The 27,595-nt window shown below is 43.1% G+C and overlaps 1 protein-coding gene across 1 annotated transcript; it reads left to right on the top strand.

Annotated features, from left to right (window-relative positions):
* The first annotated feature begins 155 nt into the window (after positions 1–155).
* Positions 156–22,091, top strand: SCPEP1 (serine carboxypeptidase 1). The gene is made up of 13 exons (XM_073310348.2): positions 156–294; positions 4,049–4,194; positions 5,189–5,278; positions 5,734–5,889; positions 6,744–6,818; positions 7,772–7,844; positions 9,183–9,220; positions 9,456–9,584; positions 11,043–11,127; positions 12,056–12,169; positions 12,917–13,054; positions 18,224–18,387; positions 20,608–22,091. The coding sequence occupies exons 1-13, from the start codon at positions 234–236 to the stop codon at positions 20,674–20,676; spliced, it is 1,338 nt and encodes a 445-aa protein (XP_073166449.2). The 5' UTR covers positions 156–233; the 3' UTR covers positions 20,677–22,091.
* Positions 22,092–27,595: the final 5,504 nt, after the last annotated feature.

Here is a 27,595-nt window from a genome sequence, read left to right as displayed (position 1 = left end):
CAAGGCAGCTAAATCTAGCCATGCAGATAGAACCATGTTAAGTGTAACTGGCATTTTGACTGCAGCACAGATATCTGTTGTATTTACCATGCAGGGAAGAAGAGAGGGCGCCCTGGGGCAGTAACCGGCTCCCTTTATAACCAGAGAGCCAGCACTTCCCTTTTCACTAGGCAGCTGACTGGAGACCCGAGTCATATGATTTTCAGTCAGGAAACTCCCCAGTTGCTGCAGAGATGGAGCTGCTGCTTAGCCAACATGTTATCCCGCTGCTTTTCCTGCTGACGTTGGGCTCAGGTATGTTTGGTAGGGGGCTGAGTGTCCATGAGGAGTTATTGAAGCTAGGGGTGATGGACATTACTGGCCAGCACCTTTCTCCTAAACTTGCTCTAAACCGACTGTTTTATGGCTTGTTGAACTTTCAGGCATTTATTGTTGTTAGGTGAACACTAAGGAATGAATGATGCCTCCTTTTACCCTACATACCCACCCCCCAGATATTTTTTGTGCTAGGCCCTGGCAGAAGCATCTAAATCCAGATGTGCTGAGAGTTTTGTACTGCACTTTCAAAGTCTGAGCCTTTTTTAAGGGGGTCTGTTCCAGGCTCACACTGTTTTAAGCTTTGCCTAGCCGGCAACGTTAATTATGTAATCCCTTTCTTGGAACGCTCTGGCTGTTCACTTAGTCTTTCGCAATGGAAAAAGTTACCAAGCGTGTTCAGGGTCAGGCCCTAAGAATATATGTAACTTCACCACATGTAAGTACCCACACTGAAATCAATGGCAAGTATTTGTGTGAGTCAGGGATCTGATCCAGTGTCCTAGAACGTATATACATCTGCTGCAGGAGTATTCTGCACCCCACCCACCCGTAGGAGTAGCTCTTTCTTTTTACTCCCATAAAAGTAGCCTTGCATTACTGAAGTAATAGACAGGCAGTCTTTTATTTATGTGGTATGCATAAGAACTGCTGTCCGAAGCCCTGATCCTTCAATAAGGAACATGTGGATGGCCCTTTGCCCCACATGGAGCTCCATGGACTTTAATAGAACTCTGCATGGGTCAGTCTGCACAACCTCAGGATTGTAGGTTTGGGGATCAAGTTTGAAAATCAGGTGTGTCAAAAAAATTTTGGTTGGGGGTGGTGCTTTAATTTGAACATGATGTGCCTCTCTTTAATTTAGAGCTCTGTGCTGTGCACCCTTAAGCCATAGTGACAGTGTTTATTATGTGGCTGACCTTTTTCCTGGAGAAAAGGGTCCACTGCCCCTAGCTGAAAAGCATCAGCCTAGTGTGGGGTGGGTTAAAGATGCCAGGTTGTTACATAGAACAGGATTTAGATGAAATCTAATGCTCTAAACTCTGCTGATTCTCTCACCCTCCCCGCCATCCCTGGTCTCCCAGGACAAGTGAAGATAAGTCTCTGCTGTTTATTCTCAGATAAATACTTTAAAAACTTTTCTCAGATAAAACTAAGAATAATGTAACTGAGACGTTTTGGAGCTTACTGTCAGGGCTATTGATAGGATATAGGTGGGGAGACATTGTTTGTCTTATGTGGATAATTGTCTATGCACATGATCTATTAGCCTAGGTTTTAGATGAGGGGTCATACAATTGATGATCTCGCTGGACCGCTAGGGTTCTTACAATAACAAAATAAATTGAAAACACAAAAAGGAAAAAAGAAAAGGAGTACTTGTGGCACCGTAGAGACTAACAAATAGTTAATAAGCTGAAAAAACAATATTCCTTGTTCAAATTGCATCTCTCTGATTTACTGCAAGCAATTGTATAATGCAACATTTACGGGGTTATAAACAAGACAAGGACTTGTAAAAATTAGGCTGCCCCTCTGCACTTCAGCTGTTAAACTGCTTTCAAGCCCAGCTTCAGGATTTTTCCTGAAGTTAGAAAAATAACTTCAAGACACACCGATGTTGACCATTGTAAGCAACTGCCCAGTTAACTCCTAATAACTGATTTAAAGTTAGAAGCACACTTCAACTGGGAAATTTATGTGGTTTAATTGCAAACATTTTAGTTTACTTGAGGCTGACTTTCCTTCCTACCACAAGATTCTTGTGGCCTGGCCTTTTGGCTTCCACCTTCAGCTTCTGTGATCCAAGCTCTTTGATACTGGGTAATGGAGTATTCCCTGAAGTGAAGCTGCCTGAAAATTAAGGTCCCTATCCTGCAATTGGACCTGGATCCTATGCAGATCCTTGCATCCACTTCAGTGGGCCTCCCATAGGCACATGGTCTGCTGTTTTGGATCCAATTGTAGTATCAGGGCCATAGGTCTTTAGAGCTTGATACCAAACTCTCTCTCGGAGGTCATTGCTTGATTGGGCAGCAGAGACTTTTTCTTGAGTATAAGGCAAACGCATTGTTGCACTTCAAAGCAGATAGCATTTTTAGGTGATGTTAATAGTCCCAAATAGCTTGTCAACTAATGACACAGTCTAATGCTGAGGACCGGTCGAGGGTGCTATCCTTATTTTTGAAACCATGACACGATGTGAACTGATGAGCTGAAGTCCATCTTGGCAGTAAGAATGAATGTAGATTCTTGATGCTTCAAAGTATCAAGAAAAATATCAAAGAGTCACTTCAGAGCTAAAGAGAACATGGCTAACCCAATTCTGTTTATAATATCATTCTACATGGTAACCCTTCCTCTACTTGTAGTGTTTTCAAAACATTCTGATAATGCTGCTAGCAGATTGTAGGCTCGTTCAAGGCCATTCATGCTGCTGCTCCTGAAATCCAAGTGAAACGGCGCCCATTCAGAATAAGCAAGCACTTAAACTTGCTGTTGCACAGATGTGGAGCAGTTCTTAACCCAAATTTCTGACAAAATAGATGGAATCATTCCTGTACTATGCACTAGGGCATCTTTACTGACCAACCTGCTTCCCAGTTACTGGACAGTCCATATTGTTCTAGTGACTATTTTGTGATAAAGAAGACTAGGGAGGGGTTTAAGCTTTAAAGATCTGCTCCCTACAACGCATCTGCATCATACACCATAGTAGATTACGCCCATTGAAGTTAATATGAGTCTTCAGCAGCCTTCACTGGGCTTTGGATCAGGCCCTAATGATGACTTTTCTTAGGGCCCTAAACTTAACAATATTTGGATACTATAATAACATGATTTGATCGTGCTTGTAAGACTGGGACCAAACTGAGGCTGAAATCTTGGCCCCATTACAATCAATGGAAGACTTGACATTGTCTTCAATGGCACCAGTATTTCAGCCCTGCTCTTTGCAAGTACTTAAAGGCATGTGTGTTCTAGAAAATTTATTCCAGCATTTGGACAGCTGCAACGGTGGTAAAGATAATGGAAGGTCCCAATCTTGCTAACGCTTAAGTATATGCATAACTTAATTCCTGTGGGTAGACCTGATGAAGTCAAAGTTATACAAGTGCTTAAATATTTGCAGGATTTGGGTGGAAGTGTGAGTGGAGTCAGGATTCAGGTGTTTTGTTCAGTAGTAAATATTTTTGAATGAGAGTGTTTGTAATTACCACACCCAAAATTAAAACTAATGGGTCTCGGCCAAGTCTCTGTTGGTCAAATGTTTCAAGGTCAAATGTTTCACATGCTAATTTAGGTTTGGCAAGCTGGTCAGTTGACAAATAATGTCAACTGACCAGCTATTATTTGATCACCGTCAGTTATCCTAACAAGAATGCTCTAATATAGGCAGTGACCTACCTTTGTGATTGCATCATGGTGCCATTCTTTCATTTTTTAGATCTTCATTTCATTGTGTTTCATATTTGTCTGAGTTAAAATAACTGAGTTAAGAACTTACTTTTTGTAGTTAGACATAAGTATTTATCTAATGCTAAGTATTTATCTAAGCCTACTGCAGACCATAAAGTCTTTTTCTTTTTTATTACTGTTGTTACTGTTATAATAAATTAGTTCTGTAAAATATTTGACGATTTGACAATACTTGACCTGTCGTTGACCAATTATTTTTGGACTGGTCAAATGCCCACTCTACTCAACTGAATCGGATACCCCTTTTCTTTAGGTGCAGTTATAAAGCAATCAAAAGAACAGAAAGAAGCATGGGGATATGTAACAGTCAGAAGCAATGCAAGCATGTTCTGGTGGCTCTACTATGCAAACAACTCTGCCAAAAATTTCACGGAATTACCTCTCATTATGTGGCTTCAGGTAAGATATTGTGAAAGCCGTTTTAAAAGGAATCTTGATTTCTGTACCATTCAGCATACTGATCTGCCATGATATTCTAGCTACACAGAAATAAGATTTTGAGCTATGACTTATTCTCTGAGTCCTGTCTGAACTAGGTTTTCAGGTTAGAAAAGAATACTGAATATGTTATCAAGCAATTATCTAAATTAATGGGACACCTCACTTGGAATATGTGTTTAATTCTGATCACCCTATATCAAGAAGCATGTAGCAGAAATCAAGACAGTTCATTATTCTTTGGATTGTGGTTGCACTTAGTGGCCTCAATCCCTTTGTGCTAGGCACCCTGCGAACGCATAACTAAAGAGCAGATCCAACTGTCTGAAGTCAGAGACAATTGGTGAAAATGATAAGAGGCCTAAAGAGATTTCTGTATGGAGAGAGGGAAAAGATTGGGACTTTTTATTTTAGAGTGGAGACCAGTTCTATCCAATCAGAGAAGTTCAAGACAATGGTGTGTGTGTGTGCGTATAATACACACACACACACAAATCCTAGACACTATATTACAGGAGCTAATGTTGAATATAATCCACCAGTTGACTCAGTCTTTCACGTTCTAGATTAATTGTGCAACGGGTAGTGCACATGCTATGCACCTGGGGACAAGTGACTCTTATGCATGCACCAGTTCAGTAGCTGACTCTTCCATAACCCACTGCACTGAAGTGTGCTCAGCTCTGGATGGGAAGAAAAGCTTCAGCATGGTATCTGCCTAGCCTAAAGATAATCAAATGCTTTCACAGATTAATGATTGAGTCTTTTTAAATTCCTCTCTCCACAAACAGGGCGCATATATATATATATATAATGAAGGAAGACAGGAGCTCCCTTTGCATTTTAGCATGCAGCACCCAAACTATTGCTGTGTAACTCCAGCGATCTAACTCTATTGGTTTGTCTTGATTCCCCAGATTCTAATCAGCTTTCTTGTTTTGTTTTTCCCCCGTAGGGAGGTCCAGGAGCTTCAGGCTGTGGATTTGGGAACTTTGAAGAAATTGGTCCCTTGGATGCAGAACTGAAACCAAGAAATACAACCTGGGTATAGTAGAAAGCTTATGATTGGTAATCTCAGCTTGTACTCATTGACTTATAGATGAGATCCTTGCTTTCTTAGTCAGGTGATTGACCAGGACAAAAATGCCCCAAGCAGTACAGTGTCCATCTTAAATTCAGCATGTCCCAAGATAAAATTTTTCTGTAGTTCTACTTTTAATCCAACAAACACATTTAAAGTGGTATCGAACCATCCTCCTCCACATGTTTGCAATAACTTGCTTATCTTTGAATACTTTATCCCTAAAATGCGGTAGTAGGGGAAACAGCTGCTAAGAGCAGCTCATTTAGGCATAGGCTTACCCATTTGATTTGGTGGAGGAAACATGGTTCGGTGAATTTGTCTGTAATACACATCTGAAACTGGGGAAAGGGGAAATCTGCACGTATTGGTAATTGAATGGAGACTTCATACAAATCTACTTTCTCCTGGTTGTATAGCTGCAGGCAGCCAGTGTACTGTTTGTCGATAATCCTGTTGGCACTGGATTCAGTTACTCAAATGATAGTAATGCATTTGCAAAAGATCTCTCCACTGTATCTTCCGATATGCTGGTTCTTCTTAAAGAATTCTTCAAGTTGATGAAAGAATTCCAGGTAAGGAACTCTAATTTTGTTTAATAGCATTAAAGAAAAATGTGGTTCTAACCAAGGCATCAGAGAGGATTAGTAAACAGCTAGACTGAGGAAGAAAACAGCCTCTCCAGAAGGTAGCATACGCCACTAGCTACTGCACATTAGAACAGCCATACTGTCTCAGACCAATGGTACATCTAGCCCAGTATCCCGTCTTCCAATAGAGGCCAATGCCAGGTGCTTCAGAGTGAATGAAAAGAACAGGGCAATCATCGAGTGATATATCCTTTGTCGTCCACTACTAGCTTCTGGCAGTGAGATGCTAGGGACATCTAGAGCAGGGGTTGTATCCCTGACCACCTTAGTTAATGACAATTGATGGACCTATCCTCCATGAACTTATCTAAATTTTTTTTTAACCCGGTTAGTTTTGGCCTTCACAACATCCCCTGGCAACGAGTTCTACAGGTTGACTGTGCGTTGGGTGAAGAAGTACTTCCTATTGTTTGTTTTTAAACCTGCAGGCACAACTAATGTCCTTTTTTTCTCCCGCTGACTTAAAGGTGAAATTGGATGTCTAATTGACATCTATTGCAGCTGCATTTATTTGTGCTTCTGTCCTTGGCCCCAATCCTCCATTCAGGCCGGTGGATTCTTGTACCTGTAGTGAGCCCCACTGAAGACAAAGAAGCTCTGTGCATACAGCATTGTAGGATCGTAGCCTCTCTAGGTGCAACTCAGAATGAACAAACAAAATATCGAGTGTTTGAGGGATGAGCAGGTGCAGTTTGGATTTTATGTAGGTGGCGGAGGGTGGGCAAAATGTATATTGTGCTGGGAGTCTAATAGCCTTATTGTATGGTTTCCTTTTCCAGACTATTCCATTCTACATCTTCTCAGAATCTTATGGAGGAAAGATGGCAGCTGGTATCGCTTTAGAGCTGTACAAGGTAAAGCAGTTCCTTCCCTATGTGAGTGAATAACAGCGTCTTCCTTGGGGGCATGTGTATTTCTCATGTCTTAAAGAAAGGTCTAATGGTGTGTTGATTTTTGTTTTTGAGTAGAAGCTTTTTCATTTTTTAGAGAGTAAAATTTCTTCACAGTAGAAGAGAAAGATCTTAGCCAAGCTAAGAAGTGGATAACTAGAAAATGACTACATTGTGCCCCAGGTCTCAGGGTTAAATAGACCACAGGCAGCCTTGTTGGGGTTGATTTTCAAAGGCACACAGGGTAGTTAGGTGCTCGACTCCCACTGGAAGTCAGTAGGAGTTGGACACCCAATTCTCATTTGTGCCTTTGAAAATCTGCCTCATAAATTCTCTAGCCCAGAATCTGTTGCTTGACTCGGATGATGCAACAAAGCCCTGAATACACCATTTGTCTCTGACAAGTGACAAGGCTCTTGAGGACTCGAGATCACTGAAAGAAGCAGCTTATTCTCAAAGGCTCACACTGAATTAGAAATTTCATAAAACTTTGAGCTTTTCCATAACTGGCTTTTATAGATACAGTGTACATGCAAACCATGTACTCCCTTCCTATCTTTCTTCTGCACCTGAGCCTCCTCTGGTGCTGTTGTCTTATCCTATGGTAATCCTGTCAGGCCATGAAATTCAAGAATGAATTCAGCGACTCTTACAGAGCCTCCTCTTACCAAGACAAGTGACAATGATGAATTGATAGTCATTTGGGACATAAATGGACTCTCATCAGATCTCATTTGTCATTGTGTCTTGATGCTAGTTAAAGTGAAAGGGCTGTTTCCTGTAACACAAAGGCACTTCTGCTTATCTTGCATTGTGAAGCCTGTTTCTACCATTTGCTGGTTAAGGAGAAGAACTAGGTAGAAGATCCTTGTTTACCTAAATGTGCGTTAAAAGCTCTCTTTACATTATTTTTAAAGGCTATTCACGATGGGAGCATAGAGTGCAATTTTGTTGGGGCTGCTCTCGGAGATTCATGGATTTCTCCTCTAGGTATGTTTATAGGATTTTTGTGAACTTCTCCCTCTCCCCAAAAAGCCCACATCTGTCTTGAATACTGTCTGTACCGACTTTAAATGGAGCAGATCTCCAGTGAATGCGGGAAATCTAATCAGGGTAAATGTACATTGATGTTTCAAGGAGCTGTAATTAAACCAGCCCCAGTCTAGAGGTGTCAGAAATTCAAAATGGCCTCAGGACAAAGCTCGTAACAAACTCATGTTCCTTTAGATGGGTGGCAGGGGAGTGTCCCTAAAAGTCACTAAAAGGTCTGAAGTGTTTCAGTAAAAAAATGCTTCAGTTAAGGCTTAGCCACTGAAGGATTCACAAGACTGCAGCTGATTTGACATGCTCCTTGATTTGGGGGCCATTGACTTTGGGCATCCAGAAACTGTGAAACTCAAACGTGAGACTGCTTGAGGCATGATTTCTCAGAAATACTGAGAACCCATGACTCCACCTGAACCCTGCACCTCTGAACAGCAGATCAAAAGTGTCCACTCTTGAATAGTTTGGCCTTATGTTATCCAAGCACACTTAAAAAATGGCAGGTAGGAAAATGCTTGCTTTACTACTAGCCTTTACAGTAGGTAGGGAGCTTTACATCGGGAGGTCTAAGTGTTTCTAAATTTCCACCACATCTGGCTTTTAAACTACTGTTTGCGTTTTACCAACCATCTCTAAATTTACCACTAACATTAGAAGCCACCAGCCACAGCAGTGTGATAGTCAACAAAGCTGGGATGACTGTTTGCTTGGGGAGAAAGAGGTGGAGATGAAGGACCACATCAAAGCATTTCTTATCGTACTGATCCTGCAGTGAGATCTACATGGGCAAGCCCCATTGGAGGATCTGGACTTAGATGCGGGAAGTTAGAAGAGTAGGGTGCTATAGGCTTACCTTAAACAATCTTCCCCTATCCTAGCTTATAACTTCTCAAAAATCTGACTTATTTATATTTTTTTGTCCTCTTGCACTGTTTGCAAACAGGTGAACATTGACTGACTACACAAATCTGTCTACGTGTTCTCATGCACTAGCACTGTGCTGCAATGTTTGAGTTGCAAATGCTGCAGGAGAAATGTCTATTGGTTGCTTTAAATGGCTTCCATTGGCTAACATGTGGAGAGCTAATGTCATGGTGGTGGGTTTAGATTTTGTAAACCGCTTCAATGCCTAAATTTTGTACTAAATTTGATCTGACAATGCCTCCTTATTGAGTAATTCCTCTTTGCCTCTCTATGCTGCCATCACTATTATTCCTGCTATTTTAGAGGGAAAATTTTGTTGGAGAAATTATTAAATGCTTGAAACCTATTTTGTTTCTCTAGATTCTGTGCTTTCCTGGGGGCCGTACCTTTACGGCACTGTAAGTATTTACTCCATCTCTGCTATTTGCAATAATTGTTCTGGTTTTTAAGGCTTCATTCAAGACCTTACACTATACAATTTAAATCCAAGAGGGGACTTCCATTTCTAGGTTAGCTTTCAACCAGTATACTGGTAATTATACTGGTAATTAACAGGGCATGACATTGACTTATAACCTCAAATCAAATTCTTTCCATGAGCAATTGGTTGGTCTCTCCCTGTTTGCATTCCAGTCTCTCCTTGATGATCAAGGTCTAGTGGAGGTGACTGCTGCTGCCAAAAAGGTCATGAATGCAGTGAATAAAGGGCAATACACACTGGCCACTGAGCTCTGGAGTCAAACCGAGGAAGTAGTTGAACAGGTAAGAAAATGCTGTCTGGCATCAAGATTAGTAAGTAACTTATGCTAATGGCTTATGGAAATGAACAAATTCAGGTAATGCTCTGCTATTAACGTACAGATAGGCCAGATTCTCTATTACCCCGCTCCTTGTATAGTTGTTCACACCAGTGCACTCCGTGTGCTACCATGCTGACTTGAAAGCATTTGATGCTCTCTTTGCACTGGTGTAAATGACTACCCAAGGTGGTTGGCAATGGAGAATGAGGCCCAGATGTGTGCAAAGCAGTACAACACTAAGGTTTTGATTGAGTAAAGCACTTAAACAGATTATTTAAATTAGAGCACATTAATAAGCCCATTGACTTCAGTGGTATTACTCAAGCTTAACTTTAAAAACCTGCTTGGTTGGGCCAAAGTAGGTGTTTTACAGTGATATGGTTCACTTATGTGACTTTAAAAAAAAAAAAGTCACCTAATGCTGTACTAAAACTCAAAGACTAAGCTAAAAACTGCTTCTCGTTTCTGGGTGTCTTGCAGTTGTTAGTGTTCTGTGCATGGCTGGTTTCACTTCCTCGTTTCATGCTCTAGCACGATACTTTGGCTATCTTTTTGCCTTTCTCTCCAAGCCCATGTAACCATTCCTCCCAGCTACAATGTGTATGTAACAGGGATGGCAGAGCTGCTCCTCTTTGGTTGTTGCAATGGAATGATTTCTGACTTCTACATCAGAACATCTAAATATTTAAAATTTAATTATGGGAAATTTGTTGGGTCTTGTTTTTAATTCTGAGTAACTTTAATGGAAACACACCTCTTCTCTGGTCCATGTCCAGTTTGTTGGCTGTATTGGGGATGTGGTGAATCCACAGTTCTTGGATTCATCTAGATATGATGAATTGGCTGCATCAGTTGTTCCAGAATATGGATGCTGGATATTGATTGACACTATCAAAAGGGAGCACAAGGGATGGCTGAGGCTGATGTGATAGGAGGAAACTGAGAAATGGGAAGCCTCATATTGAGCAAGGCCTAGGTGAAGGGAGCATCTGGGATATCGGTGGCACTGAGGCTATAGCTGCAGCTGGTGGAAAGTCTCTGGAGCCATGGATGGAGTGGTGGGATTCCAGGAGATTCCTGCCTCTTCAAGGCTAGGAAAGAAAATCAGTAGCAAGGTGTATGCTCTCCCTCACTCTCTCTCAAACACAGTTGTATGTGAACTTTGGGAACTGGAAAAAGCCCTTTCCCAAAATCCATCATCAAAAAGGAGGGGAGCAAGGGACCAAAGGCCCTTCCAAAAAGGCCTTCCTCAAAATAGGGGCCAGAACAGGGAGCAGAATAGGGCCCCATTTAAGTAGGGAACATTGACCTCTCTGGTCTGCGGGGAGAGTGCAACCCTCATGTGTTAGAGAGATGTTTCTCTTATAGCTATTGAAATAAAATGTCCAGTCTGATATATCCTCTTCTCTCACTCTTTCAGAACACGGACAACGTGAATTTCTATAACATCCTAGCCAAGAAGTCTCCAGATCTCAAAGCCTCGAAACATGAAAATATCAATCTTAGTAAGCTGAGGGGAGCATGTTTATGACGTTAAGCTTCCAAGAGCCTGATATGCAGAGGTGCTGAGCACCCAGACCTGTGGTTGTAGGTGGTAGGCTACTGTCTGTGGCTACCACATCTTGCGAAGATGCCGAGTGTTCTCAAGTACTGAATTTACTGGCCTCCATACAGGGAGGGCTTGAAGAATCCTCTTGAGGGATATACCACAGCTCTTCTGTGGCATATACTTCCACCTAGATACACCCTGTGCACTCTGGATATTAGTCACGGGCAGTAGTAAATACATTACTCTGGAGCTTCACAACCTATGAACTAATTATGTCCTCCAAACACTTGCATAAGATGATCTGATTAGACACTGGCCTCCATCAGCCTTCACGACATCACTTCTTCATCGCCTTTAAATATTTACATGAAAATAAAATAATTGTTTTTATTACCGTCTCTGTTGGCTCCCAGAGACAGATGGGGGTGGAGGGATGAGGTGAAGAGCCCTGCTTACTTTTAAAAGTAACAAGTGGTTGCAGCTCAAAACTAACTTGTCTGGTGATGAGAAGAGTTTATGTTCAGGCTTACTAGCTAAAGCAGAAACTTAGCCCCAGAAATGTAGTGTTGGGAACAATATGAACTGGCAGAAAAAAGAACAAGATAATGACTCTGTCCCTCATCTATCTTTTGACCATGCTATAGGCCATGCTATAGGCTATTCTATCTTCTACTGTAGACCTCTTAAAAATCAGCAAGTCTCTTTCTCTGTGTACTATTGCAGTTTCAGTAGAAAAGAGTTTCTTAGATCTGAACTGAATGAGCCTTGATAAAACTTGTTTTTGCCTTGTGGTGTTTGTTTATCAGATACCATCTTAGTGCCTATCCATCATCTTTAAATCCAACACCCTGTGCTGCAGAATAAACTCTTTTCTTTCCTTTCAGTTAAACTTTATCAGCGCCATGTCGAACGTCTGCATAAGGACAGCTTAAGTGACCTGATGAATGGACCCATCCGAAAGAAGCTGAGAATCATTCCTGACTCTATCAGATGGGGAGGTACTCTACCCTCTGACATGGCTCTTATGGGCAGCTTGTCACTTACACAGTATTGTAGTCTGTTCAAAGCAGTCCTGATGCTCTACCACATAAAGTCTCCCTGACTTGCTTGTTAAAATTCTCATCCTGCTTGGGCCCAACTGTAGGACAGGCTCCTAAAAAGAACCCACAACAGGGAACTGGGCAGGCCTATGGGCATAGGCATGATTCTGGTCCTTGTGACTTCCTCTCTAGCCTGCTAGGGTCTAACTAGGTGCACACCCTGGAAGGGAGAGTATGCCTCATACCTGAGCAGCTGAAAACTATCTGTGCAACTCAGTCTGCCAAAAGGATTTCCTAGCCATTCTCCTCTGCCAGAAAGCCAGTGCTGTGAGAGTTCAGGGAAAGGAGGGTGTAAATCAAACCAGAGGGAAACATTAGAGAGCAATGCTGAATACCTGCCAGGACCCTTCCAGATCTGTAATGGGAGATGGAAACTGACAAATCCGCATGTGCAGTACTGTTAGAAACATGTGCTGTGCTGCTTTGATATCCCCTGTGTATATGTGGAACTTGGCCATTCTCCATTTCTCTCCAGTCACTCAGACTGATCACTGTGGTCTGGAATGTACCATTCTAGTGGTTGCTTTTCTGCAGCAACAAATTGTATTTCACAGCTCTTGTCAAGCCCTGCTGCTGATGCCGCAGTTTAAAGATGACACACTTAGTCAATTGCACTGTCTTTCATGTTTGGATCCATATGAATAGGTCAGTCAGAAGAAGTCTTCTTACACATGGCTGAAGACTTCATGAAGCCTGTCATTGATATTGTGGATGCACTGCTGGCAGCCAATGTCAACGTTACTGTCTATAACGGACAGCTGGATCTCATTGTGGACACCATGGGTAAGCATTCATTATTCTTCTTCTCTCTGAAGAGAAAGATGTACACTGGTTATTAACATTTATACTTGAATCTATATGGCAGCCCCTGTACAAGCCCCCATCTATATTACTTACGTGGTCCCACTACTATAATACCTAAGCACCTCACAGTCTGTAATGTATTTATCCTCATGACACCCCTATGGGGAAGGGCAGTGCCATTTTCCCTGTTTTATAGATGGGGAACCAAGGCATGAAAGGACTAATAGACTGACCCAGGGTCACACAGGAAGTCTGTGGCAGAGCAGGGAAGTGAACCCAGATTTCCCAATGGACTATCCTTCCTCTGCATTGAGATACATTTGTATATCTTACAAATCACACTGTCACCCTTTCAGGAACACAGGAAAGAGACCCATAGATCTTATTCACTTTATAGTTTTCTTGGAGAGGGTTTAAGCTGGGTTTGTTCCCAGAAGAGACCAGGAATTCAGTTACCAAAATCCACAGATTCCTTCCCTTCCCCTCCCTCCCCACCCCCCCACATTCTGTGGTGCAGTGAGGGGAGGGCAGCTCTATGTAGGGGTTAGTGCCTCCAACTGCTTCCTGGTGCTCCTCCTCCATGAGGTCCCTTAGTACTCTTGGCAGAGCACCCTGACTGCTGCTGGGAGAAGCAACATGGCCCATATATTCCAGACACATTTTTGCATCCCTGGAGAGTCCCTGTCATAGTTTTTTGGAAGGACACGAGGGAGCTGGCTGCCCTCTGACTACCCCAGCCTGGTCAGACCCATGGGCTTGGTTCCCTTCCTTTCTGCTCACACAAGGCTATGGGAGCCTTTCATCTTGAGCAAGTATAGGTGGGTATGGCTGCTTCTTCCATGTAGCTTTCCACTGAAGCTATTGAACAGACCTAGAAAAGTCTGTTTGCAGTGCTGGATAGTTAACTATCCCTAAATAATTCTCAGTTAATTAGATTAAAGCTCGCTTTGCTGGGAGCATTAACTCTGTGCTGATGTGACTGGCAGTAAATGAGGCCAGTTTTTTTTCTCCCCTTCTGTGGCAAAATAAGATCACTAAAAGCAGATTTGAAAAGTGACTTTCAAGCAGTTTTTTAAACAAAGACTGTTTCTTTCAGAAGTTGCAAGTGGCTTATAAAATATACACAGTGGTATGAGACATCCTAAAAGAGGCACCAAAATGGGCACAATGAGTCACTCAGTAAATTATGCAAAGCTTCTGTATGTGCCAATAGTTCCAGCACAGTCTGCTGAAGCTGTCAGTGCAGCTCTCCTCATCCAGCCATCTAAAGTAACAGCTGCACACTCAGGCTGTCCACATGGCAACCAGTTCTGCTGGCAAACAGGGGAATTGAGTAGAGCTGTTTGGAAAACAGGCTTTTTTTTTTTGTTTGTTTTTCCTCCTGCAGAAAATGTTGACCTTTTGATTTCCACACCCCAAAAACCAAAACCAAAATATTTTAATTTGGAAAAGCTGCCATGATACCTCAGGGAGTTGTAGTTCGGGTACCTCATGCTTCCATTCTTTATAGGTTGAGCTCTCTGTTCACCCAGCACCTCCCATGATGCACCACAGTCTCACCTGGTAGTGATGGGAGGTGGTTGCATCATGGGAGATATAGTCCAGCTGGGGAGCCCAAGCCATAAAAAGGAATGTGGATGTGAGGAAACCAAACTACAATTCCCATGAGGAACCACAGCAGGCTAGCCAAATTGAAAATATTTTTGTTTTCCAGGCATTTGGTATTTAGATTAAATGAAACTTCACAATATGTGCCTGCTTCCATGGTAGATTTTGTTTGTTGGGAGGTGGGGGGAGGAATCGACTACATGAAGCAGCCGCTTTTTGTGAAAAGCTTCATACAATCAAAATACCCAATCTGCTGAAACACAGTTTAGACAGAAAATTTTTGCCCATCCTAGTACTGAGCATGAAGTGCTTAAGAGGAAGGACTGTCTTGCGGTGCAGCCACTGCCTTGGGATTCAGAAGAGAGGGGTTCTGTTCCAAACAGTTCCAGAAGCTTCCTATGTGACCCTTGGTGAAGCCACTTCAGCTCTGCCTCAGTTTCACCACCTTTCCTCCTCCACTATCTGAAAATGGGGATTATAAATTTTCCCTGCCCTCAGAATTTTCAATGATAATTCATGAATATTATGAGATGCTCAGGTACTACAGTGATAAATGCCCTAGATAAGCCTATAAATAGTTAACCCCCAGTGGCTGCTCTAATTTATGCTATGGGATGAATAAGCCCCCAATCCAGACCAGATTTTGGGGGGCACAATGATGGTTTTGTCTCCCCAGCCATCCTCCAGTTGGGCTGCACCTCTGAGTTGTACCTTTGAGAGGTGCAGCTCAGAATCTGTCCCTCAGTCCTGAGGACACTGCTAACCATGGTTCCATGAGGAACAGGATTCACTGTTGGAAACTTGCTTGCTTTGCAACAGAGTTGGAAGGCAGAAATTAAGTTTGAAGGGAAATGCTGGGCTAGGCCTCAGATCACAGGGACTTGGTGCTAGGAGATATCGCCCCACTCTAAGAATTTGATCGCATTAATTGCATCTCTGCCATGCTTACCTCCAGCTTCTTGAATTACATATTATGGCACAACTCCTATGTAGTTTGCCAAGTGCAGCAATCCAACCTGGCGACTCCTGAGATGGAGCCAACAATAAGGGTGGATCCTGGGTTTTTTTTGTTGTTTGTTGTTTTTTGTTATTATTATTCCTGTCTAACCCTAGCCATTTACTGAGGATGTGGTTTACTTCATTGTCTTCTATTATGTCTTTCCAAGCAACACAGATTATGCTGGTGGCATATTTTGTTGTTAACTATTTTACTAGTGCTAGGTATTTTATAGCACAAATAAAGAAGTGGCCCCTCATCTCCCAAAGCACAAATAACTGAGTTATCATCTTTCCGGCCTGATGCTCTGGCTCTGTAACCATCCCCCCACACACAGCCACACCTACTTGAATCCCTCCACTGGATGCCCCTTACCCATTAGATTAGGTGGAGGCTTCTTGCCCTCTCCTTTAAGGTCCTTCACAATTCTGCCCCTCCATACCTTTGACCACATCACCCCACCCACTCTAGCCTTGCTCACCCATTATGTCTACTTCCCCTACAAGAATTTATGGGCCTTCTTCCACGCAGCCCCCTACGTGAGAAAGGCCTTCTGAATTTATCAGTAAAGCCAGTGCCCCCCTCCTTTTAATTCAAATGCTTCTCACAACCTACTTCTTCCTTGATGCCTCCACATAATTAGCCCACTAACCACAAACTAAGCAGCAGTCAGGTGGCTGTATATTTATACATGTAAAACACGACTGGTGCATATATAAAATTGGACATATTGATTTCATTTCTTTCTCCTGCCCTACTGATATTGAGTGCATTGAACGGCAGGCCCTTTGGGGCAGGGACCATGTCTTATTATGTGTTTGTACAGAACCTAGTACAAGGTGGCCCAATGCTGACTGAGGACTCAGGGCGTTACCACAACAGAAACCATTAATAATGGTGTCAGAAGTGACACAATGAGTGAGCCTAATGATTAGTCTGGAGCAGGTGGGGTTGAAGGACATGTGCACCTGCCGAAGAGCACATGCTTGCTCAGCTTAAGCGCATGTACATCACGATTGCTCAAAAGTTTTTGCTTGTCTTTAAGAGACTCCGCACTTGTGAAATGAAGACTTGTGGTCCACATTAGGTGTCGCTGGAATATCTCACTCTGCAGCAAATCCGCCAGACTTCATTCTGTTTCCTTTTTCTCCTTTATTAAAATAGTCTCCTGTACCAAGTTTATTGCTGTAATCTCTCGGCTCCTAATTGCTAAGAATAGACGGCCCAAATCTCTCCTTTTTCATTCCTTTTCATGGACAGCCCAGCAATCAATAATTCTTTAAATAGATGCTATTTAGGATGTCAAAACTGGTAAGACAAATTGGAGTGCCACAAATGGCTAATTTTGAGGTAAAATTAAACTGCACTTCTTACAGCATAAATTGCTGTAGTAACTGAGCGGTGGTTTTAAAAACAATAGCCTTTTTAAATGTCCTGGAACTGGTCTCTTTATTTGTTGCCTCAACACTCTTCTCTTCCCTAGCTTGCTCTTGAGAACAGAGGTTGCCTTTTCAGACTCTCCTGGTTGAGTGACTGTAACAAACAGCAAAACAATGGCCCTAATGCAGACCGTGTTTCCAATGTATGCTTGTGTATCGCAGCTTGTGCTGTCAGCTTGATCCTGCAAGGTGCTGAACAGCCTCAATTCCTACCACCTGGGACAGGGAATCCAGCAACGCGCAGGACTTGTGCTTGTGTTGGTATAGGTATACATTTAGAACCAGAATGAGACTTATTTTACCCAAGCATGCATTCTGGTGGGAACTGCTTAACATTGGTCTGATGTGCCCCCCTGAGCTGAGGAATTGCTACCTGCCAGTGTTTGTGTAGCAAGGGAGGGCTTCAGGGTGTTGTACGGGAAGGGGAATGAAAATATGCTGGAGTTGCTAATGCTGCCACTTCTCCCAGAGACGTCTCTCTCTAGGAGAAAGAACAGGAGGACTTGTGGCACCTTGGAGACTAACAAATTTATTAGAGCATAAGCTTTCGCGGGCTACAGCCCACTTCATCGGATGCATAGCCCACGAAAGCTTATACTCTAATAAATTTGTTAGTCTTTAAGGTGCCACAAGTACTCCTGGTTTTTTTTGTGGATACAGACTAACACGGCTGCTACTCTGAAATCTCTCTAGGAGAGGGTGCTAGGTAACCAGGCACAAGCTGCTTCGCTCCTCTGTGTGTCTGTCTTTCCCTCCCGCTATTGGTATGTCTTGTCTATTTAGATTGTGAGCTCTTCAGAGCAGGACTGTCTGCTATGGTTAGAACTGATCAAAACCTCTGGGTCAACTTTTGGAATTTTCAAGAGTCTCTGACCCATGGGGAAGAAAATCCTTTGAAATTTTTAATTAAAAGTTTTGGTGGTTGTTTTTTGTGGTTGCAAAAAAAATTTGGTTTGAACATTCAAAAATTTTTGACTGACTATACTTGCTATATATTTGTTCATATAGCGTTTAGAATACTGGGACGCCAATCTCAGTTGGGATCTTTAAATGCTGTCTTACTATAAATAATAATGAAACATAACTCTTCTATCCCTAACTTAGGCCAGGAGGCATGGGTTCGGAAACTGAAATGGCCTAAACTGAAGCAGTTCAGCCAACAAAAATGGAAGGCTCTGTATGTATCTCCAGAATCCTCTGAGACAGCTGCTTTCCATAAGTCCTATGAGAACTTGGCCTTCTACTGGATTCTAAAGGCTGGGCACATGGTAAATAGCACATTTGCTAAAAGACAAAAGAAACCTAATATTAGTCAAGTTGTAAATGATGTATCTGTCTGCTTTCCCTGCATAATATGGCTAAATGCTTTCCTACATTTGCATGAACGCTCCCAAATCAGACTATGTAGATTATTCCTTTGATTAATTATCTTTCTGGTTTGAAGATCTGGCTTACACTCAGACTTTGCATAATACCCAGCACAGACTTAATGGGCCTTATTCTTCATTTCTCTGTACTGGTGTAAACAACTATGCATTGTGTGGAGCACAGGTTGTAAAATGCTGCCTTTCTGGTCTGGTAGCATTTTACACCCAGTACTTTGCTTGGGTTTAATTGACCGTTGAATAAGGTAATGGAAAATCAGATCTTAATTCAATACTGTCTCTAAATTGTTTGAACAAAGAACGGTAATCTGCATTTCATCCATCTTTGTAACACAGTGTACATGTATCTACTATATTGAGAAAAATGTCATCTTTATGTTCTGTATAACGATACAGAACCATGGGAGGAGGGTAAATCTTAATTGTACTTTCCTTGCAAACTCCAAATATTAGAAGCCTATTCAGTCAACACTCTGAGGCTTGTTTAAGGGCTTGTCTACACTGGCACTTTACAGGGCTACAACTTTCTCACTCAGGGGTGTGAAAAAACACACCCCTGAGCACTGCAAGTTTCAGCACTGTGAAGTACCAGTGTAGACTGTGCACCAGGGCTGGTAGCTATGCCCCTCGTGGAGGTGGGTTTTTTGTTTTTTGGGGTTTTTTTTAGAGCGCTATGCCGCGACTACACAAGTCACGTTAAAGCACTGCCGTGGCAGCCCTTTAACATTGCCAGTGAAGATGTGCCCTAGGTGAAGACCACCAAACTGTGTCTAGCAGCTTCCCAGCCGGAAACAGTTTCAGAATGCAGCCATCTTAATTCACTTCTGTTTCTTGGTCTTGCCGTGGAATTTCCCATAATTAGTCACTTTTAGGCTTTCATTGTATATTTGTAACCGCCATCCTCATGCCTTGCTGATTGCACTATTCATTTCCCTCCTTAGCAGAAAAGTCTTAATACATATAAATCCTCTCCCTTAATGACCCTCCAGAAATGTTACCAGTGCTACCAAAAAGCAGGACTAAAGGGTTGATTATCCTTTCACTGGCTTTTCTTTTAAATGGGGTACATCTATTGTCTTCAGTAAAGTTACTCCCACTGGTGTAAAACTAGCATGAGATCAGAATCAGGCCTGCTGTCTTCCTTCCCGCAACCTTGGAAACAAAAAACATCCAAACGCTGAACTCCATCCAGTTTACTTTCAGGAGTCCTAGAGCAAGAACCTAAGCTTACTTCTTGAGTAGGGACATTCCCATGGCTGTATATCTGCTTGAGGTACATGGAATTTACTTCTAATGTTGTCAGTTCTTACTACTTGGGAGGAAGATTGGACCTCTGTTTAAGGCATAGAACTGGGAGTTAGGAGACCCGTTTTCTCTTCCTGGCTCTACCTCATATTCCTGTTTGACCCTGGGAAAGTCACTTTAGCCCCACGGGCCGCGTGTTTGAGACCCCTGGGTTATTTCCTGCGGCCTGGCAAGCTCCCTGCGCCCCCCACCCCCCACCCTCCCGGAGTTATTTCCTGCGGGCCACCAAGCTCGCCCCCCCGCTCCTCCTTCTCACAGTGCACCACATCCCCACTCCTCTGCCTACCTACAGGCACTTAGCGCTTTCCAGGAGGGAGGGGGGAGGAGTAGGGAGCTGCATGCTCAGGGGAGGAGGCAGAGAAGAGGTGCGGCAGGGGCGGGGATTTGGGGAAGGGGTTGGAATAGGGGCAGGGAGGGGGCGGAGTTGGGGTGGGGACTTTGGGGAAGGGGTGGGAAGAGGCAGAGCAGGGGTGGGGACTCATGGAAGGGGTGGGGTACGGGAGGGGGCAGAGGGTGTCAGTGATGCGGCCCTTGGGCCAATGTACTAGTCCTCATGTGGCCCTCCTGGTGATTCGAGTTTGAGATCCCTGCTTTAACCTGTCTGTGCCTTTGTTTCCCCATCTTTACCTGACTGCAGTCCTCACTTGGAAGGTACTCTCACAATGCACTAATATCAGGGAGCAAGGTGAAGGCTGTCCTAGAAAAGCAAGTTAAATATTAGTGTGACTATGAAACATCTAGAGCTCGCTGTCTGCTTCTGCATAGCAATTAATAATGCACTCTCTTTCCCTATGGTAGGTACCATCCGATCAAGGGGACATGGCATTGAAAATGGTCAGGATGGTGACACAACAAAAACACTGGTGAAATGGATGCCAGCTGGCATGATTTTCATATATAACTCCGGTGCATTAGCAGAACTTGTGCCACAAACTGAACTTCAGAAGGAACAATCACAATTTGGAAAATTAGCCTCTTTTACACTTTGGAAATGTGCCAGGCATTTAAAGAGATACATGGTTATTCTTAAATGAAATTCTGCCTTTGAATTTGTAAACTGTGATTCTCTTCCTCAATACTGCTCACACGGACTTTTCCTGTGAGGACTTCACTCTGATAAATAACACACTCAGCCGCTTCCTTGAGCATTACCCAAATGCTCTGTCTGTTTATGCACTAATATTAAGGTGAGTTTGCTGCTTTAAAGATTCAACCTTAGGCAGCAAACCTGCTTCTATAAGCTATGGATGCTTTTTCCTAAACAGATACTTGGCATCTGAGTCAGACGACATTGCTTTCTAGACGCTGCAGAATGCCTGTGCTAGGACTTCATTTTGGATCCAGATCCAATTTGGACTGAGATGTGTGTTCATACTGAGCCACTCTTTCTACTCCTGATCCTCCTTTTCCTTGTGCATTATCCAAGATTTGTTTTTAATGCACTCAGTGCCACACAACCATCCCTCAGTAAAACCTTCCTTTCCCCATTGTTCAAAGGGCATGGATGCTTAATATAATGAGAGTAAACAATGTGGCAATACTTTCTTTTCATAGAGTAAGCCAAAGTTCTAATGGATAAGAGCTTCTGGCCTCAACCTAGAAAGTGAAAAGGAGAAGGTTATTTGAGCGATAAGGAGGAGGCATAAGTCAGAACAAATACCCCATCCATATTTTTCTAGATCTTGGATTGCATCTTGCAGTGAACTATTGGCTTTGCAATTTGAAGTGGAGATTCTTTATAAAGTATACTTATCCCCGTTCCCAAATGAAAACAATCACATAAATGAGGTATTTAAATCACTTCATTCCTATGGTACAGCTGCAATCCCCTTTGAAAATGACCCCTTTTGTCGACACTCAGGCAGCTTGTTCCAGTTGTCAGAATCCTAAATAAATAGCAAACCGCGCTGTGGCCCCCCCACCCATGAAACTTCAGAGTATTAGCTTTGCAGCTTTTGCAATGTAATGCTATGTAAACACACGTGCAAGAACTCTGCTGTTAGAGCATCAATAAGCTGAAACTGCTATGGGGAACTTTGGCAATGCAGAAACAATCTACCTTTCCAATAAACCAGTGGATCTCACTTAAATGCTGCACCTTTTGGAATCAAGTTGATTTGATGCCTAAAAACTTGTACCTCTATGGTCTGGCTTTGGGGAATAAAACCCTCAGTGCTAAATAATGAATCCAATTGTTACAACTGTGCTGATCTATATATTGATCCTGCTCTTGTCACCTTTTTTAACATGTTCTTGAAGTCAAATAAAAGGCTATATTGTAATGGATTATAGCATTTTCTGCCTAAAAGCAGCAATGGGAGAAAGATACTGCCATGTGCTCCTGTACTTTATAGGTATATAAGTGGTAGCTAACAGCAGCAAGTTTCTTCTCCCCTTGCCCAATGCACAGAAAGTGTGGAGGGCAAGAATCAACCTGGAACCAGTGACTTGCTTGGCTACACTTGCAAGTTACAGCGCAATAAAGGAGCCCTGGGCGCACTAGCTCACTACTCGTCCACACTGGCAAGGCATGCGGAGCGCTCTGACTCCGCGGCTACACTGCTGTTGGTATTGCACCTCAGCGAGTGGAATAACGTTTGCTGTGCCCCCCGCTGGAGCACCGCAGCTCCAGTGTGAACGAGGTGTTGCTTTACTGCACTCTGATTGACCTCCGGAAACGTTCCATAATCCCCTTAAGTCAAGTGGCCACTCTTGTCGTTGTTTTGAACTCGCTGTAGGAATGCAGATATGCCCTTTCAAAGCTCCGGTTCTGACAGCTGGCTGCTTATCCGCTCCGGGACAAAGGAACCATTACTGAGGAATGCTGCTTGCTTTGAGTGAGTGAGTGAGTGAGAGAGAGGCGAGGGGGGTCTGCTGCTGTCTGCACTTACACGACAGCATGCTGACACACTCTCAGCCCCCCAAAAACCCACTCTATCTCCCTCCACATACACACAACACACTCCTTGTCACACTCCACCCCCCCCCCGCATTTGAAAATCTCATTGCAGGCACTTGCATGCTGGGATAGCTACCACAATGCACTGCTCTTTGTGCCCTTGCAAGAACTGCTAATGTGGCCCCGCCAGTGTGCTTCCAGCTGAGAGTGTAAACACTCGGCAGCGTTTTCCCTGCTGCGGTTTCCAAAGGCTGGTTTAACTCCCAGCGCTCTACAACTGCAAGTGTAGCCATGCCCTTAGAGGAACAGCTGGTTATGATCAAAGGGAGGGATACAAGCCACTTGCCTTGTTTCTTCAATGGAGAGTCATTTTCCCCTTTCTTAGTCATCGCCCAAGGTAGATGGTGACAGCAGTTCTGTTAGCCTGCAAGCTTTTGAAGGCCGATTACTTCCTCTGAAGTTGTTTCAAGCAGGAGTACACCAAAGTGCAGTAGGAAACTTCTCCGTGTAGGTTAGCAGGGTCTGCTTGGCTACTTAATGCACAGCAAGCTAGTGTGCTGTAGGTTTACACTCCAGCTTGCTGTGCACTAACTCTTTCTAGACAAGCCCTTGCCGCTACTTTAATCAAGCCCCTAGAGAGATGTTGAATGGCTTTTGCCGTTTCCTCTCTCGCTCCAACAGTCTCAGCCGTTCCAGGCTTGTGCTTGTTCTGAAATATTGGGTGTCCCTGTGGTGCAGCAACCATGAGGCTGATTCAATCCATTGGGGTTTAATTAACTTAGCTCAATGCCTTTTCCCACACACTCGGGAGCCCAGCTTTTCAAGTACAGTTGGTATGTTCAGCTCAGCAGTGTAAGTTCAGTAATGTTCATGATGCTGCTGCAACCCAGAAGGGATAGTTTGTTTCAACAGCAGGAGCTGTAAGGCTGAACACACAGGTGCAGTAATTGCTGTGACTAGAAACTCAAGGTTTTGGTGTTGGGTTTTTTTGCTTTTTTTTTAAGGAGCGCTCTATATAAATTTCTACGTCTCACACTGAGAATTGAGTGTAAATGGGAAAAAAAATGTAATCACTTAACATTTTCAAGATCGCTGTGAACTGAAGGTGCATGGGATTCAGTGCTTAAAGAGACGGAGGTGCTCATGAGCCATTCGGATGAAGTGGTTATTGGAAGGTCCATGTGCTGATCCAAAGGATTTTGAAGTACACTCTGCTCTCGGTCTCACCATACCAGCTTCAAGGCAGCTTTGTATCCATTCACTTCCCCAAGGCTTTTTTCTTTCCAGTGTAATTACTAATAAATGAGTATTTATTCACCACAGCGTTCTTTACAAACTATACCCAGGAAACACTTGATCCACTACATGGGTTCAACTACCTCTGGAGTGAAATGCAGCAGCTGTTTACTACTGTCCCGCATCACTGAACTCCCTAGGACAGGAGGCAAGGAACATAGGCCTACATTTTCCGAAGGGGCAACTGATTTTTGGGTGCCCACCCTGAGACACATTAATGGGTTCTGATTTTCAGAAGATGCTCAACACTTTCTGAAAAATCAGGCCTCTCAAATTGAGCACCCACAATCACCCGTTACTTTTGAAAATATAGGTCATAATGGACATATTAAATAAGAGCAATATGATTTCCGTTCTACCTATACATGGGCATATTAGAGGCCAAATGAGGCGCGGACACCAGCCTTAATGTACCTTTTCTAGCTCAAACTGCTATTGAATTTTACATGGCAAGTGGTCAAGTTCTGTCTTCTGTTTCATCTGAATAATGGCAGGTAGCCCCTTAACCCCACCATCCCTAACAATAGCATTGGTAACTGGTTCAGACTCAAGCACTGCACTTCCATCACCAAGAGCACTTCCTGAAGAATCTAGGTTTCCTTCACCAATATTCATCCAAGTCCTGAGGAGCCCCGGTGTTATAGACGGCACGTAGAGCTGATGGGAATTAAAAATAAAACCAAAGTTTATCAAAATCTCAAATTTTGATTTAAAAAACTGAAAAAAGAATTTCATGCTTTTTTTTTAAACCATTTTCCAGTCATTTCTAGATGTAAGATTGGATTGCAGTACAACCTGGTATGGCTAAATGTTTAAATGGTGGGATGCCAAAGAACAAGAAGGCATTAGCTATTTATGGGGGAGGACTTACACCATCGTTGCTTTTGACAGTATGTTAAGAACTGGATTCAGGAAACCAGTTTCAGTGCCTAATAAGAACTTTACTTAGCCTATTACATTATGAACAATGCCACTTATTACATTCCAGTAGATGGCACTTTTTATATTAAATACATATATGCAGCCCTCTCATAAAGTAATCCCACAACATTGTTTACATTAAACTCCATTTTAAAGTCTTTTGAGGAGAACATAGAACTGCCAGACTAGATCAGACAAGCGGTCCTTTAGCGCAGTATCCTGTCTCTGAGAGTGGCCAAATACCAGCTCTTTCAGTGTATGATGTGGCGGGGGACCCCAACACCAATGGGATATGATAAACTAACTCACCCATAGGGGAAGTTCCTGCCTGACTCCAGAGAGTTAGTGGTTGGCTTATGCCCTGAAGCATGAGGTATTATAGCCACTATGTTTTATCCTAGCTAAACAATAAGCGTTGCAGGGTGTGTGGCAGGGGTGAAGAGGAAAGGAGAATAAATTTTAAAATAACTGGAAGTCGATAAAAGTCAACACATACAAGAGCAGTAGCGGTGTCTAACGTAGCATTCAGCCGCACCTACTAGAGATGTTCCCTGACTGATCAGCTGTGGAATACCCTTTACTGTCATCGTTTTTAGTCACTGCAGGTTTTCCCTTTGGAGAAGGAGGGTAGTTTGTGACAGCAGGGACACACTGGGGAAGTTTAATACTAATGATCTGGTTTTTAAGCATAAACAAATATATTTGCCTGTTAAAATTCATAAATTGGGTGAAGCTTTTAAACTGTATCCATCCACATCCAGAACACTGATCCAACTGCGTTTTCCCCCTTCCAGAGGGGAAGTAACTCCCAGTTCTAGAGTCCAGCCACTTCCGCAGTGGTGAGTGCGGGGGACCTGGGCCCACTCACTACTCCGGGTCCCAACCCAGGGACCCTGTAGATAGCAGCCTCATGCTGCGACTCCTTAATTTCCTCCTCTGCTGCTTAAGTTTCTTGGGCCACTTCCCCACGGCCCCAGCACCTTCTTTGCCTTCTTCTTGGGGCCTTGAGCCAGCTAGTCCTAGCAGCCAGTGAGGAGCTCCCTCTTGCTCCCCCAGTCCTTGCTAGTTGCTGCTGCAGTGTCCAAGGCACTCCTATTCTCTCAGAGGACACAGTCCTCACTCCCTCAATGCCCAGAAGCCACTGGCCCTGCTCTGCTATGCTCTGCAACTCCCTTTTATGTGAGCCCGCTGGGCCCTGATTGGCTGCTTCCTGCGTGGCTTCCCTAGGCTGCTTGGAGGATTCACCCTCACTGCTCCTCCCTGAGACAGGGTGTGACAGGCCCATGAGGCCTCCATTAACCCCTTCCTCTTCGGTGTGGGGTGAACACCCCATTCCAGATACCATAACCAAAACTACCACCAAGAACAGCTGGCAAGAGAGTCGTTGCTATTAGTCTGCTCTTCCTGAGATTCCACAACCAATGCAAACAGCTCTGAAAGCAACCTACCCAGAGATGAGTGCATTAGACCTCAATTCAGCAAAGGGAGTATGCATATGTATATGCATCTTGCTGAGTTGGGGTCTTTGTTCTCACTTTGCTTTCCGGTTGCTTGAACAATATCTCCATCTAATGTAATGCATGAATTGAATTAAAAAATTAACCCTCCAGCTACTGCATACAGACAGAAACTCATTCAGCCAAAGCATTCATTGGGCTGTCACTCTGGCAAATAGTAGTAAAAATTCATATAGCACTTGAAAAACAAGACCAGAACACTTGCAATGTAGAGGGGCAATCATCTCATGCTTCAGGAACCCTGATAGATTTGAATGTATTAACTCAGTTCTATGGCCTTGCCTACATTTGTTTCCTCAGTCTTACTAGCAATACTGATAGGTAGGCACCATACTATGTAGGATTGAATAAGGTTTTAAGATGCCATGAATCAATTCTGCTTTAAGCTGTCTGGAATAATCTTACTTACAAGCTGCCTTCAAAAATGACTACCACAATCATTCTCCAAGAGCATTATAAAAGGCTCCAGAACCAGCTCATTTAAAGGCTCCTTTTAGAATTGCTTCCCCATTCCTAAAATTTCCTCTTCAGTGATGTTTCCCTGTAAGCCTTTGGTCACTTGCACTATCATTGAAACAATCATGCTGTTTTCATATATGCTTATCATCACACGAATGGGCAGAACCGTAATGACACTGCTCCTAAATTCTCTTGCATAAATATTGTTGACACTTCTCCCCCTCCCTCCCTCTCTCCTCCCCCCTATAGTAGTCAGTTAGCTTGGGCTTTCTGCTCATACAAATTGCTGTCTGGCTTTAGTTACTAGTACGATATATCATGATTGAATTTTATTATCACATCCCAATTCTAGTTGCTATATCTATCCACAAGTGTGTGGGAATTACATACCTTGCTGCCAAATATCGTAAGATCCCAGAGGAGAAGCTCTATTCAATTGTCTAATAATCCATCACAGACAGGACAAGACTCGATGGCATTAAAAAGACACTTTTCTTTAAAACTCCTCAACAATGAAAAATAACTTACTACATAATTCAGTGTGAGTCCATGTGCATTTTGGGTAAATTAGCTTAAACAATGTCAGCTGATGTCAGTACAGGCTGAGGCTGATTGAGGATCCAAATCCCTTCGGTGACTGAAAAATCTCAGCTTTAATTTCTAAAATAATGGTTCCAAGAATCTGGAGAAAAGA

This window comes from Lepidochelys kempii, chromosome 14, assembly GCF_965140285.1.
Source record: "Lepidochelys kempii isolate rLepKem1 chromosome 14, rLepKem1.hap1, whole genome shotgun sequence".
NCBI classification, from domain to species: Eukaryota; Metazoa; Chordata; order Testudines; family Cheloniidae; genus Lepidochelys; species Lepidochelys kempii.
Note: the sequence above shows the minus strand (reverse complement) of the source record. Positions and strands in the feature narration are given on the sequence as shown.

What these genes read in the sequence shown, in the direction of transcription:
- SCPEP1 (XM_073310348.2), top strand. Translation starts at nt 234, where the DNA reads ATGGAGCTGCTGCTTAGCCAACATGTTATCCCGCTGCTTTTCCTGCTG. An exon ending in AGTTGATGAAAGAATTCCAG is followed by an intron (nt 5,890 to 6,743) that starts GTAAGGAACTCT and finishes TTCCTTTTCCAG; the next exon opens with ACTATTCCATTCTACATCTT. An exon ending in CCGAGGAAGTAGTTGAACAG is followed by an intron (nt 9,585 to 11,042) that starts GTAAGAAAATGC and finishes TCACTCTTTCAG; the next exon opens with AACACGGACAACGTGAATTT.